Source organism: Triturus cristatus, chromosome 12, assembly GCF_964204655.1.
Source record: "Triturus cristatus chromosome 12, aTriCri1.1, whole genome shotgun sequence".
Lineage (NCBI taxonomy): Eukaryota > Metazoa > Chordata > Amphibia > Caudata > Salamandridae > Triturus > Triturus cristatus.
In genome coordinates this window covers 609,182,428-609,201,510 of record NC_140595.1, presented here as the reverse complement: position 1 = coordinate 609,201,510, position 19,083 = coordinate 609,182,428, and the positions used below count along the sequence as shown (strand labels likewise).

At 47.1% G+C, this 19,083-nt stretch overlaps 1 protein-coding gene across 5 annotated transcripts in view; it reads left to right on the top strand.

The window, feature by feature from the left end:
• Nucleotides 1-19,083, top strand: part of DEF8 (differentially expressed in FDCP 8 homolog) — a 192,817-nt gene that overhangs the window by 105,815 nt on the left and 67,919 nt on the right. For all 5 annotated transcript variants that reach the window (XM_085639800.1, XM_085639802.1, XM_085639799.1 and 2 more), the window contains exon 9: nt 18,870-18,983. In XM_085639800.1, the coding sequence (XP_085495926.1) occupies nt 18,870-18,983 (114 nt within the window). The remainder of the gene's footprint in view (nt 1-18,869; nt 18,984-19,083) is intronic.

The window sequence follows — 19,083 nt, the reverse complement described above, 5'->3', positions numbered from 1 at the left end:
TCCATAGGAGTCGACGACGAAAACGACGCATCTTCACCCCTATGCACCCGCAGCCTGTGGGCTAGGTAACTTGGGTACTCCGGTGCTCATCAGGATAGTGACTATCCTAGTGTCTAGTTTTCAAGTCTCAACTTCCTAGCTACTCCGGAAGTGTCCTAAATCTATCTATTTCTAAACTGTAATATTGCTATTGACTTTTACGCATTACGCGTGAGTGTTTCCACTCTGCACACGAATCCCGTGGGCCTCCCACTTCCTAACTAACGCTAGTGTAGTGTAGCCCCAGCGATTCCCTAGGCCTAGGCCTATTCTATTTCCGTGACAGTGGTTCTTATACCACTTATTTAGTATATGGTTTGCGTGGCCCCTAGGGCCTAACTGTATTACTTACCTGTGTGACTTACTGTATGCATTAATAAGACTGTGTTGTACTTACCTCTAATCTCATAAAGAGTGCTGAGGGTTTGCTTAGAATAAATACACTTTATTTTATATATATATCTGTTGTGGTGTCCTTTCATTTGGTATTCAAGGGATTATATATGGTATCACAGCTGGCTTCACATGCCATTCAGAGTTTAGCCTAAGACTGCTCTTGTCCATGCTACCACTAGGATAGCTGGTCTATAAGGTTGACTTTACAACCAATCACCATAAGGGTATTTGGACTGATATAAGGTGTACACTATAACTAGTGACATCATACATCAGGCCAACTTCTCACATTGGTGAGCAGCGGTTGGGATCTGAGCTTGCTGTTGTAATACCATTGTAATCTTGAGATACTAAATTGAAAGATCACACAGATATTGTCTAGGTACATATAACATAGATTATTATACTTAAGTCCTACTGGACTTGGTAGCTGTAGGTTGAAGGGAGTAACACACCCTGACTACAACTACTAGAAAGGTTTAGTAGATACAACTAGTGTAGGTAGGTGCACACACCACACCCTCACTAGATCATGTCTCTGAGAGTAGATCAAGTAGATGCTCTCTCAGGAGGATCAGGTCTGCAAAAGATCCCCTCTAGATATGATACCTTAACATTCCAGGAGATGAGACAATTGTGCACCTCCAGAGGAATAAAACAGGGTGAAAACCCTACCCTCCTTCAGTTAAGACAACTCCTAGAGGAGTATGATGCTCAGAGGGCATCTCAGGCAGGTGCCCTAGGCACAGAGGAGGGTCTACCCACCACAGAGGAGTCAGATGGGGCTTCAGATGGGGAGGTAGACAGCCAGAGCCAAGTAAGAAGACTTAGCCAGGCTAACTTAAGTTTACATGGGAGTTTGCATGGGGTCCCCCCATACAGACCCACAAGTAGGCATTCACAGAGAAGCAGGAGGGACAGATCCCCTTCAAGGGAATCCATCCACTCCCATGTCTCTAGCATCTCTAATGCTTCCTCTCACAGGGGAATGACTTCACCTGAGAGAAAGGAGCATGCAGCCAGAATGAGGGAGGCTAATCTGAGGATTCAGAGGGAAGAACTTGCCCTTGCCAAAGAGAAGCTTGCTCTGGCTAGAGAGCAAAAGTTAAGTGGGTTAGAACCCACTGGTGGCAGCAACATTCCTAGAGATAGGGATAGGTCTTATGACCATAGAAACCTAAGCAAGATAGTCCCCCCATATCAGAATGGGGATGACATCCACAAATGGATGACTGCTTTGGAGAGGGCCTGCAAAGTACAGCAGGTACCCCAAAGTCAGTGGGCAGCTATCTTGTGGCTCTCCTTTTCTGACAAAGGTAGAGACAAGCTCCTCACAGTCAGTGATGAGGATGCAAACAATTACAAAGTCCTGAAGAGTGCTCTGATAGATGGGTTTGGCTTAACCACTGAGCAATATAGGTTGTTGTTCAGAGACACCAAGAAGACACAGACACAGGACTGGTCTGATTTTGTGGATTGTGCCACTAAGGCTTTGGAAGGTTGGTTAAATGGCAGCAAGGTGCAGGACTATACAGGATTGTACAACTTGATTATGAGGGAGCAGATCCTTAGTAATTGTCAGAACCAGCTTCTCCATCAACACCTGGTAGACTCAGATTTGACCTCTCCCCAAGAATTGGGAAAGAGGGCAGATAAATGGGTCAGGACCAGGATTAGGCCTAAAAATCAGGGTGGTGACCAAAAGAAGGATACCACCAAGCCTCAAGAGAAGGGTGGGGATAAAGCAAAAGAGAAATCTTCCTCAGGGCCCCAAAACTCCACACAGGGTGGTGGGTCCCAAGCTCCCTCCTCTACCACAGTTAAAAAGCCTTACTGCCATGTGTGTAAAACACCTGGGCATTGGAAAACTGACAGCAGTTGTCCACAGGCTAAAAACAAAACTGTTCCTCCAACTACTCCTGTCACACCACCTATTACTGTCAGCAGTAATCCCCCAGGTGGTGGGAGTGCCCCCAAAAATTTGGTTGGGTTTTCTTGGGGAACACAGGGGGATCCTGGCTTAGCCAATTCCCCTGCAGCAGCTACTCTTGTCTGTGATGGTGGCATGGGGTTTGCCAACTTCACTGCCTGTCCCAACACTTTGGGTAGGTACAGACAGGAACCCTACATCAATGGTAGAAACGCTGAGGCCTACAGAGACACTGGAGCTAGCATCACTATGGTGGCCCATAGGCTAGTTCCCTCTGAGCAGCTTTTGCCTGGTTTCTCATACCAGGTAACTAACATTGATGGCAAACAAAACAGTCATCCCATGGCAGAAGTATGTCTCAGCTGGGGAGGGGTCACTGGCCCTAAAAGGGTGGCAGTGTCTCCAACCTTGCCTGTGGACTGCTTGCTGGGGAATGACTTAGAACTCTCAGCTTGGGCTGGAGTTGAACAAGACACCCATTCCAAAATGGTAGGCCTTTCCAAAAAGGGTAGTGGGGTTGTGCCAGTCACAACCCCTGTCCAAGTAGCTTTCCTCCCTGAAAAGGTTGGAAGGGCAGTGGTAGCCACAGCCCAGGCACAGACAGACTTCCCTGTAGGGACTGGCAGAGCTGTGACAGTCACAGCTCAAACACAAACTGAGTGCCTTCCTGAAAAGGTTGGCAAGGCTGTAATGGTCTCAGCCCACACTCAGACTGATATAGGTGTAGTGAAGCCTGAAACTATGGATCACTCCACACAGACAGAGAGTAGTGGGGAGGAAGAAAAGTCTCCCTCTCCCCAGACATTAGGAAAAGGTCAGCCTCCTCAGGGATCTGACCTCACCCCTTGTGAAGGAACTGCCCCAGAGGTAGCCAGGCCTGGCCTGGCAGAGCCTCTGATGTCAGTGGCCCCTTCCAAGATGGGACCCAGTCTGGTGCAGGTAGCCTGCCTCTCTCTACCCTGCCTCAGTCAGCCCAGGGCTGCAGAGGTCAGGGAGGCCAGTGGACCCCAAGAGGGCCCCTGTCCACAAGAACCCCCCCTTCAAAAGAATGAGGATTGCCTGGTTAGTTGCCCTAGCCAGGTGATGGGTAAAAACATTCCTGAGGGATCCCCTTCACAGGTAGTTAGGGACCTCCCCCAGAGGGATTCTGTTGGGCACAGGCAAACATGGGACCTTAGGACCCCAAACCTGACCTGTCCCTCCAGTAAGCCCACAAAAGGGACCCAGCCTCCAGCTTTAGGTAGCCAGAGGCTGACCCTGAGAGCACAGTGCAACTCAGTTAGAGAAAGAAAGGCATCCATGGTGGAGGATGATTGGAGGAAGCTGAGGCCTCACTTTGAGGACACTCACTTCAGTACTCCATCTCAACACCAGCCTTTTACTTTGCAAAGACACACCAAAGGTAGAGATTCCCTATGGTGGAGACCCTATGATATCCTTAGGATGAGGGATTGCTTAGTGGACCATGAGACAGGGGGTAACCATGCCAGTGCTGGTTCTTCCTTATATGGCCACTCAGGCAATAGAGGCTTACCTTGTCAAGGCCAGCCTTATCTCCTTTCGTTTGGGGGTGGGTTGTGTAGGAAGGTGGATATCTGACTATGGTTACCCCCAACTTTTTGCCTAGTGTCTAGCTGGTTTTTCGACTTAGTTGGCCTGAGATCCTGCCATTCAGGGTCTCAGGCTGTCTGCTCTCTCTTTAAAATGGACTCCATGTACCCTAGGTACATAACCAATTGGTAAGGATCACCTTATTGGACCCTGTACAGTGTACCCTAGGTACCCAGGGCATAGGTGTACCCTAGGCCTCCCAGGGGCTGCAGCATGTATTATGCCACCCCTGGTCTGGCCTTCCAATCAGACACAACTGGCTGATCACTCAGCTGGGGCAAGGTCGTGTAATCACCCCTTGCTTAGGTATAGTATGCCTATATCTACCCTTATATATAGACACATGTGTACCTATCAGTCACTCCTATGGCAGGCCTTAACAATCCTGGAGGCAGAGTGCTTGGTAACATGTGAGATGGTGCTCTAGCATGAGCTGAGCCTGTCTGCAGCTTTCGGAACCATGTCCTTATAGCTGTTCTATGATATAGCCTACCATATACTCTTAAAGTGCCTTATAATCTTAAACGGTTATGGTAACTATGGTTTGGCTTTATCAAAACATGTCGTGTAAGGTGTCTAACACTTTGGAATAATACCCCCAGACCATTTCTGGTGATGAGGATATTATTCCTCCCTTCTAGAGGGAGAGACATGTTAAAATCCTACTTTGCTGTTTATCTCTAACCAAAGCCTCAGCATCACAAAATGGATGCTGCTGCCACAGACACAAGTCTGACCTCCTGCAGCTGGGAGTGATCCCAGCCAGGGAGGCCTGGACAATAGGTTTCCTGCTTGGGGAGGTGCTAGCACCTCTCCAGACAGCCTTTAGTGTATTGGGGCAGAGTGGGCTGAAAGGAATGAGACATGCCTGGGGCACACAAGGTGTTCCTTGCATAGTCCAGTTCAAACCGGCGCTGGGGCACTCCAGCCCCAGCTCTGGCGCGAAACTGGACAAAGGGAAGTGGGTGTAACCACCCCCTCCCAGGTCCCACCCATAAGGCGTGACCTAGCAGGTATCCCAGCCCCCCAGATTAGTATAAGAGTGGGAGTTGGGCCTCAAGACTTTAGATTATCCTGAACCTGCAAAACTGAACAGAAACTCTGGACCTTCGACATTCGACGAAAGAAGAAGACTGAAGAATCTCCCTTGTAGCCAAGGAGTGGCTACCCTGTGCAAACAGGCACCATCAAGAGACTACCCTTTGCTTTGCGACCGTTCTACGAGGAACCGACTGCAGAGCCCGACCAGAGCCTTGACTTCCAGACTTCTCCGACCCTCATCCACATCTGCAGCAGAGCTGAGATCCGTGGAGGCGACGAGCGACGTGGGACCGGCTACCTGGGAAAAGTGGCTAGTAACTTACAGCGCAGCTTCTGAGGTACCCTCGAAGTTGTGCACCGGGGATTGAGAAGCCCCAACCCCAAGCACCATCTGCACCGAAGACCAGCCCCCCACACTCCACGAGTCCTGCGTGGGGCCCTTCAGCATTTTCCTGCTTGCCGCGTCTGTCCGGTTGCTTGCCCGCTGGCTAGTGGCCTTTGTGACGACGCTCCCTGAAATCTTCTGCGCTGGTTTGGCTCCTCCAGACTGGCTCCCGCTTCTCTGCAAAGAAGAAGCACCCCAGACCTTCCTGGTCTGCACCAGAAGCAAGTCCTTTGTTCTTCGTGGGTTCCGCTTGCCAAGGCTTGGTGAGTCCTAGTCCAACTTCGACGCCGCCGACAGCAAGAGCCTTCGTGGGACAGCTCGCCTCCTGGTCCTGGTCGTCCTCGACGCTTCCTGGTCCTCCTGGCTGCAGCGACAAGCTTCACCTTCACCTGCAACTCTTCACGACATCGCCTGGTTCCTTCCTGGTTCCACGTGGTCACTGGCTAGTGACCTTGACTCTGTCCCTTCTGCTTGCAGGTTTCTTCTCTTCTTGATCTCAGCCTTGGGATCCACCGGACACTCTCCCCTGACTGCCTGACAGCATCTTTCTTCAGGCATCCATAGGAGTCGACGACGAAAACGACGCATCTTCACCCCTATGCACCCGCAGCCTGTGGGCTAGGTAACTTGGGTACTCCGGTGCTCATCAGGATAGTGACTATCCTAGTGTCTAGTTTTCAAGTCTCAACTTCCTAGCTACTCCGGAAGTGTCCTAAATCTATCTATTTCTAAACTGTAATATTGCTATTGACTTTTACGCATTACGCGTGAGTGTTTCCACTCTGCACACGAATCCCGTGGGCCTCCCACTTCCTAACTAACGCTAGTGTAGTGTAGCCCCAGCGATTCCCTAGGCCTAGGCCTATTCTATTTCCGTGACAGTGGTTCTTATACCACTTATTTAGTATATGGTTTGCGTGGCCCCTAGGGCCTAACTGTATTACTTACCTGTGTGACTTACTGTATGCATTAATAAGACTGTGTTGTACTTACCTCTAATCTCATAAAGAGTGCTGAGGGTTTGCTTAGAATAAATACACTTTATTTTATATATATATATCTGTTGTGGTGTCCTTTCATTTGGTATTCAAGGGATTATATATGGTATCACAGCTGGCTTCACATGCCATTCAGAGTTTAGCCTAAGACTGCTCTTGTCCATGCTACCACTAGGATAGCTGGTCTATAAGGTTGACTTTACAACCAATCACCATAAGGGTATTTGGACTGATATAAGGTGTACACTATAACTAGTGACATCATACATCAGGCCAACTTCTCACAACCGCCTTTCTGGAACTTTCCGTGGTGCCGCATCAAAGGCTGCGGATCAAACCCGCGCATTTGACGCAGAACCATGGAGAAATTCAGCACCCAGATCCGCAACAGCTGAACCTGGCAATCTGGCTCCTGAAGTCATAGTTTGGCTACCTAAACCTGCCACCTGACTGTATGGAGATCAATAAGGAAGCTAGGAGACCCACTACCAGAGCTTGCTATGCAGCCAAATGGAAGAGGTTTGTCATTTATTTCAATAACAATGACATTAAACCCGTTAGACGCATCCATTCAAAACATAATCTGTTACCTCCTACACCTATACCGATGCAATCTGGCATACACCTCAATACGTATCCATTTAACCGCAATAGCAGCCTATCTCCAAAACAGGCAGCACCTCTCTTTATTCAGAGTGCCTGCCATCAAAGCCTTCTTGGAGGGACTTAAACGAGTAATTCCCCCAAGACACCCACCAGCACCAGTGTGGAACCTCAACTTGGTCCTCACCCGACTGATGGGTCCACCCTTCGAACCTCTCCACTCATGTGAGATTCAATTCCTCACCTGGAAGGTGGCTTTCCTAGTAGCAATCACTTCGTTGAGAAGAGTTAGTGAACTCCAGGCACTAACCATTCAAGAGCCATTCATACAGGTTCACGCAAACAGGGTCGTACTACGTACCAACCCCAAATTCATGCCTAAAGTGATATCGCAGTTCCACATGAATCAGACTATTGAACTGCCTGTTTTCTTTCCAAGTCCACAAAACGTCGCAGAAAGAATGCTCCATACACTAGATGTAAAGAGGGCCCTCATGTACTATATAGACAGGACAAGGGATTTTAGGAAAACAAAACAGCTTTTCGTTGCCTTTTCTCCACAACACAAGGGCAACACCATTTCCAAAGCAGGGATAGCCAGATGGATCGTTAAATGTATTCAAATTTGCTATCAAAAGGCTAAACGCACATTAACGATTCCCCCACGAGCCCACTCAACACGTAAGTTAGGGGCCTCCATGGCTTTCCTGGGAAACATTCCTTTACATGATATATGTAGAGCAGCCACATGGTCCACTATACATACATTTACCAAACACTATTGTGTAGATGTACACTCAAAACAGCAGGCAGCTGTAGGACAGGCTGTTCTCAAAACTCTTTTTCAGACCGCTGCAGCTGGCACTGGTAGCCGCCGCTAATGGGAGGTACTGCTATGTATTCTATGCACAGATATGAATTCAGCAGCCCACATGCCTCGAACTGAATATGCTACTTACCAGTATGCATCTGTTCTTGGCATGTAGGGCTGCTGACATTCATATCGCCCGCCCTCCTCCCCGGCGCCTGTAGCAGCTGCAGCTCTCAGAATTACTGTATAGCATGGTCATCACTTTCTGTATCTACTCCATCACTGCCACAATGGCGAAAAACAATCTGAGGATGGAGAGGATGCCCATGCGCACTGTGGTCCAGGGGAGGAGTCACCTATCTCAGGATACTTCGAAGACTCTTCCAGGACAACAACGTGCAAACATCCGGACCCAACACTAGGCGGCGATCTATGCACAGATATGAATGTCAGCAGCCCTACATGCCAAGAACAGATGCATACTGGTAAGTAGCATATTCATTCCTTCACGTCTGGGAGACAATCACCTCAGACAGATGGGTGACCCAAATTATTCATTCAGGGTATTGCCTAGAATTAACATCTACCCCCGCAAACATTCCACCCAGGCAACGCCCAATGTCTCAAGAACATGCCACATTACTAAAACAGGAGGTAATCTCCCTCCTGCAAAAACAAGCCATAGAGCAGGTCCCCATCAATCAACAAAATTTAGGGGTCTACTCCCTGTACTTTCTGATTCCCAAGAGAGACGAGACTCTACGACCTATCCTAGATCTCAGACCTCTAAACACTTACATACATTCAGACCATTTTCACATGGTAACCCTTCAACAGGTTCTTCCACTCCTCTCCCAGAACAACTTTCTCACCACTCTGGACTTGAAAGACGCATACTTTCACATCCCAGTACACCATGCTCACAGAAAGTACCTCAGATTTGTAGTGGACGGGCAACACTACCAGTTCAAGGTGCTCCCGTTCGGGGTAACAATAGCACCAAGGGTATTCACCAAGTGCCTAGCAGTAGTGGCGGCACACCTCAGAAGACAGCACATTCACGTCTTCCCATATTTGGACAACTGGCTAATAAAAGCCACGTCCTACGACCAATGTGTGCGCCACACCGCCGCTACAATCCACCTACTTCACCAGCTAGGTTTCACGGTGAACCACCAAAAGTCCCACCTGGTACCATCACACACAAAACAATACCTCGGTGCCACCATAGACACCTCAAAAGCCATAGCCTATCCCAATCCTGCCAGGATTGCAAACATACAGGCTCTGCGTCAAAAATTCATACTTCAACACTCTCTCCCAGCAAGAGTGTTTATGCAACTGATAGGGATGATGGCCTCTTGCATTTTCATAGTGCCCCATGCAAGACTACAGATGCGTCCACTCCAAGAGTGTTTAGCGCGCCAGTGGAACCAGGCCCAGGGGCAACTGACAGATCTGGTGTTGGTGGACGGTCGCACCCATCGCTCTCTGCAGTGGTGGAACACCACAAACCTTTCCAAAGGTCGACCGTTCCTGGAACCGGTTCCACAAATAATCCTAACAACAGACGCATCGCTCTCCGGCTGGGGAGCTCATCTGTTACATCTCACAGTACAGGGCACATGGACGCCACAACAGAAGTTACTCCACATCAACCATCTGGAGTTACTGGCAATCTTCCTGGCCCTAAAATCCTTCCAGAAGCAGATTTCAGGCAAGGCAGTCCTCATTCGCACAGACAACACGACTGCCATGTACTACATTCAAAAACAGGGGGGGGGCACACACTCTCCACAGCTCTCTCAGTTAGCACAGAGCATATGGAGATGATCAATTCCACAGAAAATCTTTCTCCTGGCCCAACACGTCCCAGGAGTCCAAAACACCGTGGCAGATCTGCTCAGCAGACAAACGCAACAGATTCACGAATGGGAACTTCACCCACAGGTTCTTCACCCGTTCTTTCAGAAGTGGGGGCATCCACACATAGACCTATTCGCCACCCACAACAACAAAAGATGCCCACGCTTCGCCGCCAGATATCCACACCCATTGTCCAAAGGCAATGCGATATGGATGAACTGGTCAAACAAATTTGCATACGCTTTTCCACCTCTCCGACTAATTCCATTAGTGGTGCGAAAGCTACAACAGCATTCCCTAACACTGATCCTAGTAGCTCCAACATGGGCCAGACAACCGTGGTACACCACACTGCTGGAACTCTCTGTAGTACCACACCAAAAGCTACACCTCTCACCATGCCTCCTAACCCAGAACCATGGAGAGATCAGGCACCCGGACCCGGCTCAGCTCAACCTTGCGATCTGGCTCCTGAGGTCCTAGAATTCGGATACCTTAACCTTCCCCCTGATTGCATGAATATTATCAGGGAAGCTAGACGCCCTACTACTAGGGCATGCTATGCTGCAAAGTGGAAAAGATTTGTTGTTTACTGCCACAACAACACAATCAATCCTCTAAATGTGTCCATACAGCACATCATATGTTACTTGCTCCATCTACAAAGGTGTAACCTAGCATATACATCCATTCGGTTACACCTCGCAGCAATTGCTGCTTACTTACAGAACAGGCAGCACCTATCACTTTTCAGGGTGCCTGCCATCAAGGCCTTTATGGAAGGCCTCAAAAGAGTAATTCCACCCAGAGTACCACCCTCACCTGTCTGGAACTTGAATATAGTTCTCACAAGGCTTATGGGACTCCCTTTCGAACCATTACATAAATGTGAGCTGCAATTTCTCACATGGAAAACAGCATTCCTAGTGGCCATCACTTCCCTTAGAAGGGTTAGTGAAATACAAGCACTCACTATACAGGAACCTTTTCTTTAAATGCATCAGAACAAGGTTGTACTCCGCACCAACGCAAAATTTCTACCCAAAGTCACTTCTCCCTTCCATCTAAACCAGTCGGTAGAATTACCAGTCACAACCTCAAACCGTTGCGGAAAGGGCTTTACACACACTGGATGTTAAAAGGGCCTTACTTTACTACATCCAAAGAACACAACCTTTCAGAAAAACCAAACAGCTATTTGTCTCTTTCTCTCCACCACATAAAGGCAACCCTATTTCTAAATCAGGGATAGCTAGGTGGATTGTAAAATGCATACAGATTTGCTACCACAAAGCAAAACTAACGCTATCTGTTCCCCCTAAAGCCCTCTCTACAAGGAAGATAGGGGCTTCTATGGCTTTTCTAGGAAACATACCACTAGATGACATCTGCAAAGCAGCGACATGGTCAACACCGCACACTTTCACAAAACATTACTGTGTAGATGTGCAAACCAAGCAACAAGCTAGTGTGGGCCAGGCTGTAATAAAAACACTGTTCCAAACAACTGCAACGGATGCCGGTGGTCGCCGCTAGGGTTGGGTACTGCTATATAGTCTATGCACAGTGTATAATCTGCAGCTCATATGCCTCAAACGGAATATGCTACTTACCAGTATGCATCTGTTCTTGGCATGTAGAGCTGCAGATCTATACACGCCCACCCGCCTCTCCGGCTACCTGTATCCGTTCCAGTCTATCTTATTTAGATACAACACACATGGGAATTTTTACTATTATTACTACGCTCCATCTTTCCCTGCTGGCGAAAAACAATCTGAGGATGGAGCCGAAGCCCATGCGCAATACGAACCAAAGGAGGAGTCACCAACCTTGTGACTTCCAAAGACTTTCCAAGAGGAAAAACAAACTGCAAACATCCGGGCCCAACACCAGATGGCGATCTATGCACAGTGTATAGATCTGCAGCTCTACATGCCAAGAACAGATGCATACTGGTAAGTAGCATATTCCTTATTAAACAACACAGGAAAAAAAGTAATGGGCCACTATTCAGACACCATAGTGGACAACACTTTAGACCCAAACACCTCGGACCGATCCACCACCTGCACAATCCGGTAATGAGAGGCAAAAGTCAATGGGAATGCCCAGGTGGCAGCCCTGTAAATTTTACCAATGGAAGCCCCTTGGACCTCAGGCCAGGAGGTTAACATAGACCTCATGGATCTACCTGGAACCCCCAAGGGATAAACCTGACCAGAAGCTTTGTAGGCCAGTTAAATCAAAGTTCAAACCCACCGATTCAAAGAAGAAGTGGAAGGCATTGGGGGATAGAGAGCGTGAATGAACGCAAATCTGCTGCCTCCACAGGGTCAATTCTAAGCCAGTAGCTAATGAACCTACAGAATAAAACCCGCATAGTGTAAAACCTATAGAGTGACATCATGCTAAGGCACGCCTAGGGGGAGAGGAGGGAGATGGGTAGTTGTTCGATGTTACATAGATAGGAGGTTATGAGATAAAAAGATGGAGTTAGCAGAACTGATAGCTATTTAGGTAAATAGACAGGTCTGCCACGCCAGAGATCTCAGAAGCTATAGGAATGCTATAGTAGCTGATTAATATGTTTCTCTTGCATACCTGCTAGTCTGGCACCATGATTGACTATTGATCCAAGGGCCCAGTACACGCTGTAATGTTGAAAGTCTTGTAGGACTTCATTGCTTGAAGATATTATGAAATGCTCAATAAAATTTGTTTAAAAAAAAAACAAAAGTGGAAGGCCGCAAACCCTTATTCACTGAGACAAAATTCTCAAACAGGGAATCGGAAAGCCAAAGAGAGGCAACCCTATCAAAACAAATCAGAAGAGCCCTCCTGACATCCAAACAATGCAGCCGCATTTCCATCTCCTCAGAAGAAGACTCGAAAATGGAGGGCAAAATCAGCTCCTGATCCCTATGGAACTGGGAATCAACTTTAGGAAGAAAGGAAAGGAGATGCCTCAAAATGATCCTGTCTTCAAAAACTCTACAAAAAAGATGCTTAAAAACAAAGCGCCCAGGTCACTCAAACACCTAGTGGAAGAAATAGCCAACAAAAAGAGAGTCTTAAGGGACAACAAATGCAAATCCACAGAGTCGAGGGGCTCAAACGGAGGAGCCATCAATGTCCCCAAAACCAAAGAGAGATCACACAAAGGGAAGTGCTTCCGAGGAGAAGGAAGAATATTCTTCAACCCCCTTGAAAACACGGCCCACCAAACCATCTTGATAGCAGCCCATTGAAGCTTTAGGGAGGCAACCTTCAAACCTAAAGAAACCCCTCCAGCAGAAACAGCATCACTTCAAACAAGTCAGAAGAAGTAGGGTCCAAGCCCTTACCCTGATACCACTTATTGAAAGAATGCAAGTAAGACTTATTCTGGAGGATCACCTAGCAGCCTGCAGAGTCGTCGCCAAACTAGCCGAAACCCCCTTATGCAGCAAACCAAGCTGATCAACCTCCAGGTCGCTAACCTCATTATGGACAGAAGATCCTGCTGCAACACAGGAAACACCAAGTAGGAGGGAGTCAGCGGCAATAACCACTCCTCCTGCCTCATCTCCACAAGAAGAGGAAACCAAGAGGCGTGGTGCCAAGCTAGGGCCATCAGAATTACTGACACCCCCAACCTCTGGACCCTGAGGAGGACCCTGATAATCAGTGGAAAGGGAGTAAAAGCGTAAAGAAGCCCCTGGGAACACTGGCAGGAGACGGAGTCCACAGCCCATGCCTGCCCCTCTCTGGTCCTCGAGTAAAACAGCAGCACATTGGCATTGAGAAGACTTGCAAAAACGTCTATCACCGGGACACCCCACTGAATGTATGACGTTACAATGCATACATTTAAATCGCATGCCTTTACAACGCAGTTTTTACATCGCAACATCCTTTACAACGCATACATTTACATCGCAGGCCAGTACATCGCATTTTTAGAAACTACCTTTACAACTCATTTCATTACATCTCATTATACCTTTACAACGCATACCATTACAACGCATACCATTGCATTGCGTTTAAGGTAAGTGTTGGATAGTGTAGGGGTAAAAATTACTATTCTAACTCCAGTGGGTGCAACAGTAGGGTAAGTGTTGGATAGTGTAGGGGTACTATGTGTTGTAATGGTATGCGTTGTAATGACATGCAATGTAATGCCAGCGTTGTAGTGACATGCGTTGTAATGACATGCAATGTAATGGCTATGTTGTAGTGACATGCGTTGTAAAGGATTTTGCGATGTAATGACTGCTTTGTAAGTGTAGTGCAATGTAATGACTGCATTGTAAAGGTTGTTTCACCACCCCACTTCTCCATAAGCTCCTGATAGAGGCAAAAATCCACAGACGACGGAATGGCCCTGCTGAGAGTGTCTGTCAGTGTATTGGAGACCCCCTGAATGTTGAATCGCAGACACTTCCAACAGTGAGACTCCGTTCAACGAAACAGCCTGTCCTACTGTACATGCTCACAGGACCGGGGATCCCCCCACCCCCCCCCCCCCCGATTACCCACGCCACCCTAGGACCCGCTAGGCTCGCCCCCACTCGCCAGACATACTGAACGGTCCCCTACACCAGCCCGCGCACCCATCTCCTCCTAAGCGAGATGCAGCTGTACCGTTGAGTAGATATCCGTGGACTCACAGTATTTGCCTGGCCCAACCACCAAGAACCCCATGGCAACTCCTAGTTCGGTTCTTCCCCCCAGTTTTCCTTTTTGGCGAACACCTGCTACAACACATGCTGCATCTACGCGGAATAGGACGCAAATGTACTCTCTATACTGATGTTGGTCAATTCAGTTGCACATGTACCACAGTTATTTGTACAGAATGTAATGCCTTTATGATTATAACAACAAATACCAATAAAAAGAATTTACAAAAAAGAAAACGAAACAGCCTGTCCACCACCTGAGCCAGCGAAAGGGACCTGGCACCTCCGTCTGTTCACATAAGCCATAGCCGTAACATTGTCTGGCCTGACTAAAACGACCACCCCCTTCAGAAACCGTGAGAAGGCCTTCAGAGCCAAGCAGACATCCAACTCTCTCCCATTCGAAGACCTCCTACTCTGAGATGGGGAACAAGAGCCCCTGATCTGATGCACCCCCATCCAGGCCCCCAAACCCAACTGACATCCGTTGTGACAATCAATGGGGCAGGAGGGAAGAGAGGCACATCCCTCAGAATATGCTACCTGACAAGTCAGCAACCCAGGTCGATCCTTTTCTGAGGGGAGAAAGGAATCGGAGATGATAGGGTAAGATAATTGAGAAACCAATGCACCAGGATAAGAGTTATCAGCTTGTGCAAGTGAAAGCGAGCCCTAGGAACCAGAAACACCGTCGCTGTCAGATTCCCCTGAACCTGAAGCCAATGCGCTGCCACCTGGGTGGGCCGGGCCAAAAGACCCAGAATGTGGGCCCAAATCTTTGCCACCCTTACATCTGGCAACGTGACCATGCCCAAATCGGTAAAAAACCTTGCCCCAATAAAGAAATGGTCCTGGGCTGGGACAAGGCAGGACTTGCCCAGATAGATCAGAAAACCGTGCCCCCTGCAAAATGGCCAGCACCACCTTCGTGTGATTGAGAGCCAACACTCTTGTGGGAGCGTGAACAAACCAATCGACTAGGTAAGGATGAAGTAAGATCCCCTGACGGTGAGCTATTGCCACCAAAGGGGCCAACAGCTTCATAAAGACCTTCGGGCGGACTTCAGACCAAATGCCAATACAGTGAACTGGAAGTGGTCGTCCCCTATCGTAAATCTCAGAAACCCCTGATGAACTAGAGCCATGGGAACATGGAGGTAGGCGTCTTGGAGATCGATGGAAGTCATAAAGTCCCGGACGTCGACCAAGGGAATTATGGACTGTAAGGTCACCATCTTTAAATTAACTATCCTGATCCGCCTCCACTCCTACGTGTGATGAATGGAAAAGGGTGGGATCTATGCCTGTGAATGATGGACGCCTGGCATCACGCAGGGATGCAGACTCCAAAGCCCAAAACCATGACACTGATAGCGTCACTGGCCTACAGTGGATACTGCCATAGACTAAAATGGCAATGATTCATTATGAAGGGCTTTAGGACTGTAAGCCCTGCATCATCTGTCACAGTGCAGAAAGTTGATTACTGCCTGGCTTCCGTCTTCTGCTTCAGAGCGAGGCAGGGCAGGCAGCCTGGGACAGACAGCCCAGACTTAAAGACATCGATTTTTTTTAGAGACACGATCGTACCTCTAAATAAATAAATCTATTTAATATTTGCACAGGAGTGTGAAGGTATTTTAGGAGGGGGGGGGGGCGCAGCCCCAGAGCCCTAATGGAGAATCCGCCCCTGGTTTCAATCTCAGTACTTTTCCAAATTGGGAGGTACAGATTATAGTACTCTTCATTACAGCCCATTTCCACCCAGAATCGGAGGAGATATTTTCAGAGGACTTTAGAACTAGTTGATCATTCCTGTAGCGTCCCCAGAAGGATTCTGTCTATAATGTGAACAGAGATATCAAGGAGGGATAAAATTAGCAGTAGCTGTGTTTAGCTCGTTCACCCTTTTTATTATATATCGGGTTGATAATCAATAAACTTCAAGAATCATGAAATAGTTATTGACAAGTGCTACAAACTGCATTCAGTACTTTTGTCAATAAAGAAGCCAATGAGGATGGATCATGTTTGTAGTTATTGACAGGGTCGCCATCAGGGCAAAATCTTTATTTGTAGGGTTATCATTGAGGGAATTTACAGTCTCCCACCTATAGATTTCTACTACCTCTGTTTCCCGTGGGGGTATTGGAAAACACATGGCCCCATCTCCAGGAACCTACAGTACTACATCCAGTGCTTGATCTTGCTCCCGCCTCCAACAATGTTCCAGAGTTCCTGCAACATTCTGTAGACCTGCATTTATTATCCGGTTCATTCAAGGCTCTTCTCCAACACTACTTTGCTGCTTTGTCTGTCTGTCTGAAACTAATTTGTTTTGGCGTTACAGGCTCTGGGTCCCTCAGACCGGTATTTGTAGCTTTCTACAACTCCTTTTTGGCGTTCTTACAATTTACATTAAACCAAATATCTAACCCCCTTCAACTAGCTATTCAAGCTTTAGCGATGAGACCAAGCAATCCCTTTATTAAAATTGTGAAATTCTTATAAAATGGTCAGATCTCTTGCCGCTGGGTCTAAACAGCAAAGCTGTGATTTCGAGGTCTTCGTAAATATCAAACTGTCTTGCTTGTCTGGGGCGACCACCACCCACTATAACATCCTTCCATCATTGGACAGTTTCCCCGCATGCTCAAACTTTACTGCAGGTTGGAATTTTGATCTTAACAGGAAGGCGAATATTAATGACTGCAAGATTATGCCTACGATCTGGTCTCTCAATAATTTCATTGGGTGAATTATACTTAAAATGGAGTCCAGATGCCACGATATAGTAAATACTTATTACTGAAACCATTCTTTTGTACGTTTAACAAGCTGGCTGGTCACTAATAAGGCACCATGAAGAGCCATACATTTAATACACATTCAGAAATTCCTGACAAGTCCCCTCTGCATTTTTATACCATTGCCCCAGTGGTGTATGAATTCTCCGAAACCCCTCCTCTGCAACACACATAGAGCTTCTTGGGGCAACCCTAATTTTACATTAAAGTCACACGTGATCATTGGACGTATTTTAGGGGCGGCAGTCTTCCACGGCAAAAACATAGTCGGGAAATTCTACACCTACAAATGAAGATGGACAAGCACGATCTTGTGGTTAGGGAGCGCTTCCCCTCATTGAACTGTAAGGGTGACAAGCAGGGGCCTGACGACACCTCACATGGTGCCCTGGCACCTTTCTCTTAGCATAGGAACACTAAGGGCGTAATTTTGAGTAGGCCCTAGTGGATGCGCTAATTATTGCATATTCAAAGTGTTTGAAAGTGTTACTGCACCAAAATTTGTATGTCCCAGTAAATACCAGACTTTTCCCCTTATTATATTTCGGCAGGTGTGGCCTGCCAAAAGTTGACAAAGGGTTTGATCTTTATTGCACTTGATAATTCCTGTATGCGATAAACCTCCCACCACCTTGAATCTAGACCCTTGGGCAAACACACAGGCATGGCAATAAAACTACACTTGAACATCAGACTGTTCCACCCTTCTCCCCCATTATTAAACATGATATTGTCAGAAAGCGGTGGAAACTTATAAAGCATTTCATCACACATTGAACTCAAGCTAGCATGCTGTACCTGGCAAAGCCATCAAGCCAACCTTGATTTTGGTGTTGGAGTCCTGAAGGAGTAGCTGGTACAGTTTAATAGCAGAACACACCAGCACTCATATTTTAGCATAAAAATGACTGATTATCAATTAATTTCTTACCTTCTGAATTACTGCATTACGCAGTAGGGTTATCCTCTTGTTGAAGGCAACAAGATGATTCCTAAAAAGGTTATTCATTCCCAGAACTGTATATAAAAATTGCTTAAAAATGTATAACTTAAAGTAATAAGCTGTTTACATCACTTAAGAAGAATGATTACAGATTTTCAACTTATTTTACTGCCTTTTAACTGACGTAGATTTAGGTATGCACAACCCTGCTCTTACATATGGCTCACAGTTTGATACTCTCTTGTAGCAGGAGCGGACACCTTTAGCAGAAACTTGTCTGTAACAATGTGTTTTTAGGAAATAATGTGTTTTTCTCCTGTGTAGAATTGCAGGTGACCCTCCTGTTGCCTTGATGAAAATTTAGGATTCTGTTAGGCCGACAGGGAGTTGGAATTTTTTTCAGACTTTGCCTTCAAGTGACTCAAGTTTCAGCACTTCTAAGAGACCTAAATGAAAATCTATGGGCAAAACCTGAACTGCTCATTTGAACATATTGCAGCATTATGTGACCATTTAGGGTGGTACTACCCAGTCTAAAGAAGTGTTATAGCATGTAAATACCTCTGTTTTCCTCCCTGAAACCCATCTGAGGCTACAGCATGTATCTGCGTTTGTAGCTTGCTCTCAGTAGCCTGGGTTTATTGCATTGTGGGTTACATGTGTTTTGTTTTTCTTCTCATCTTGGGGCTTCATGCACAAATGTTCTCTTTCCTCTTATCTCTTTGTTTTAACAGCTTGTATTTTTTTCTCCATCCCCACTGCCTGGTCGCAGGTATCTCGTTGCAGTATGCGGTATCTCACATTGATGGTGGCAAGACCGGTCTTAAAGCTCCGGGAAACAAACCCCCTCCTTTTCAACCATGTGGAAGAGCTGGTGGAGATCCGGGTAAGAACTCAGACTTTTTCATGCTGAATCCTTAATCATTTATGATACAGGATCCCTATCTGTTGGGATGGGGGCGCCTAGAAATATGGGGAGGATGTGA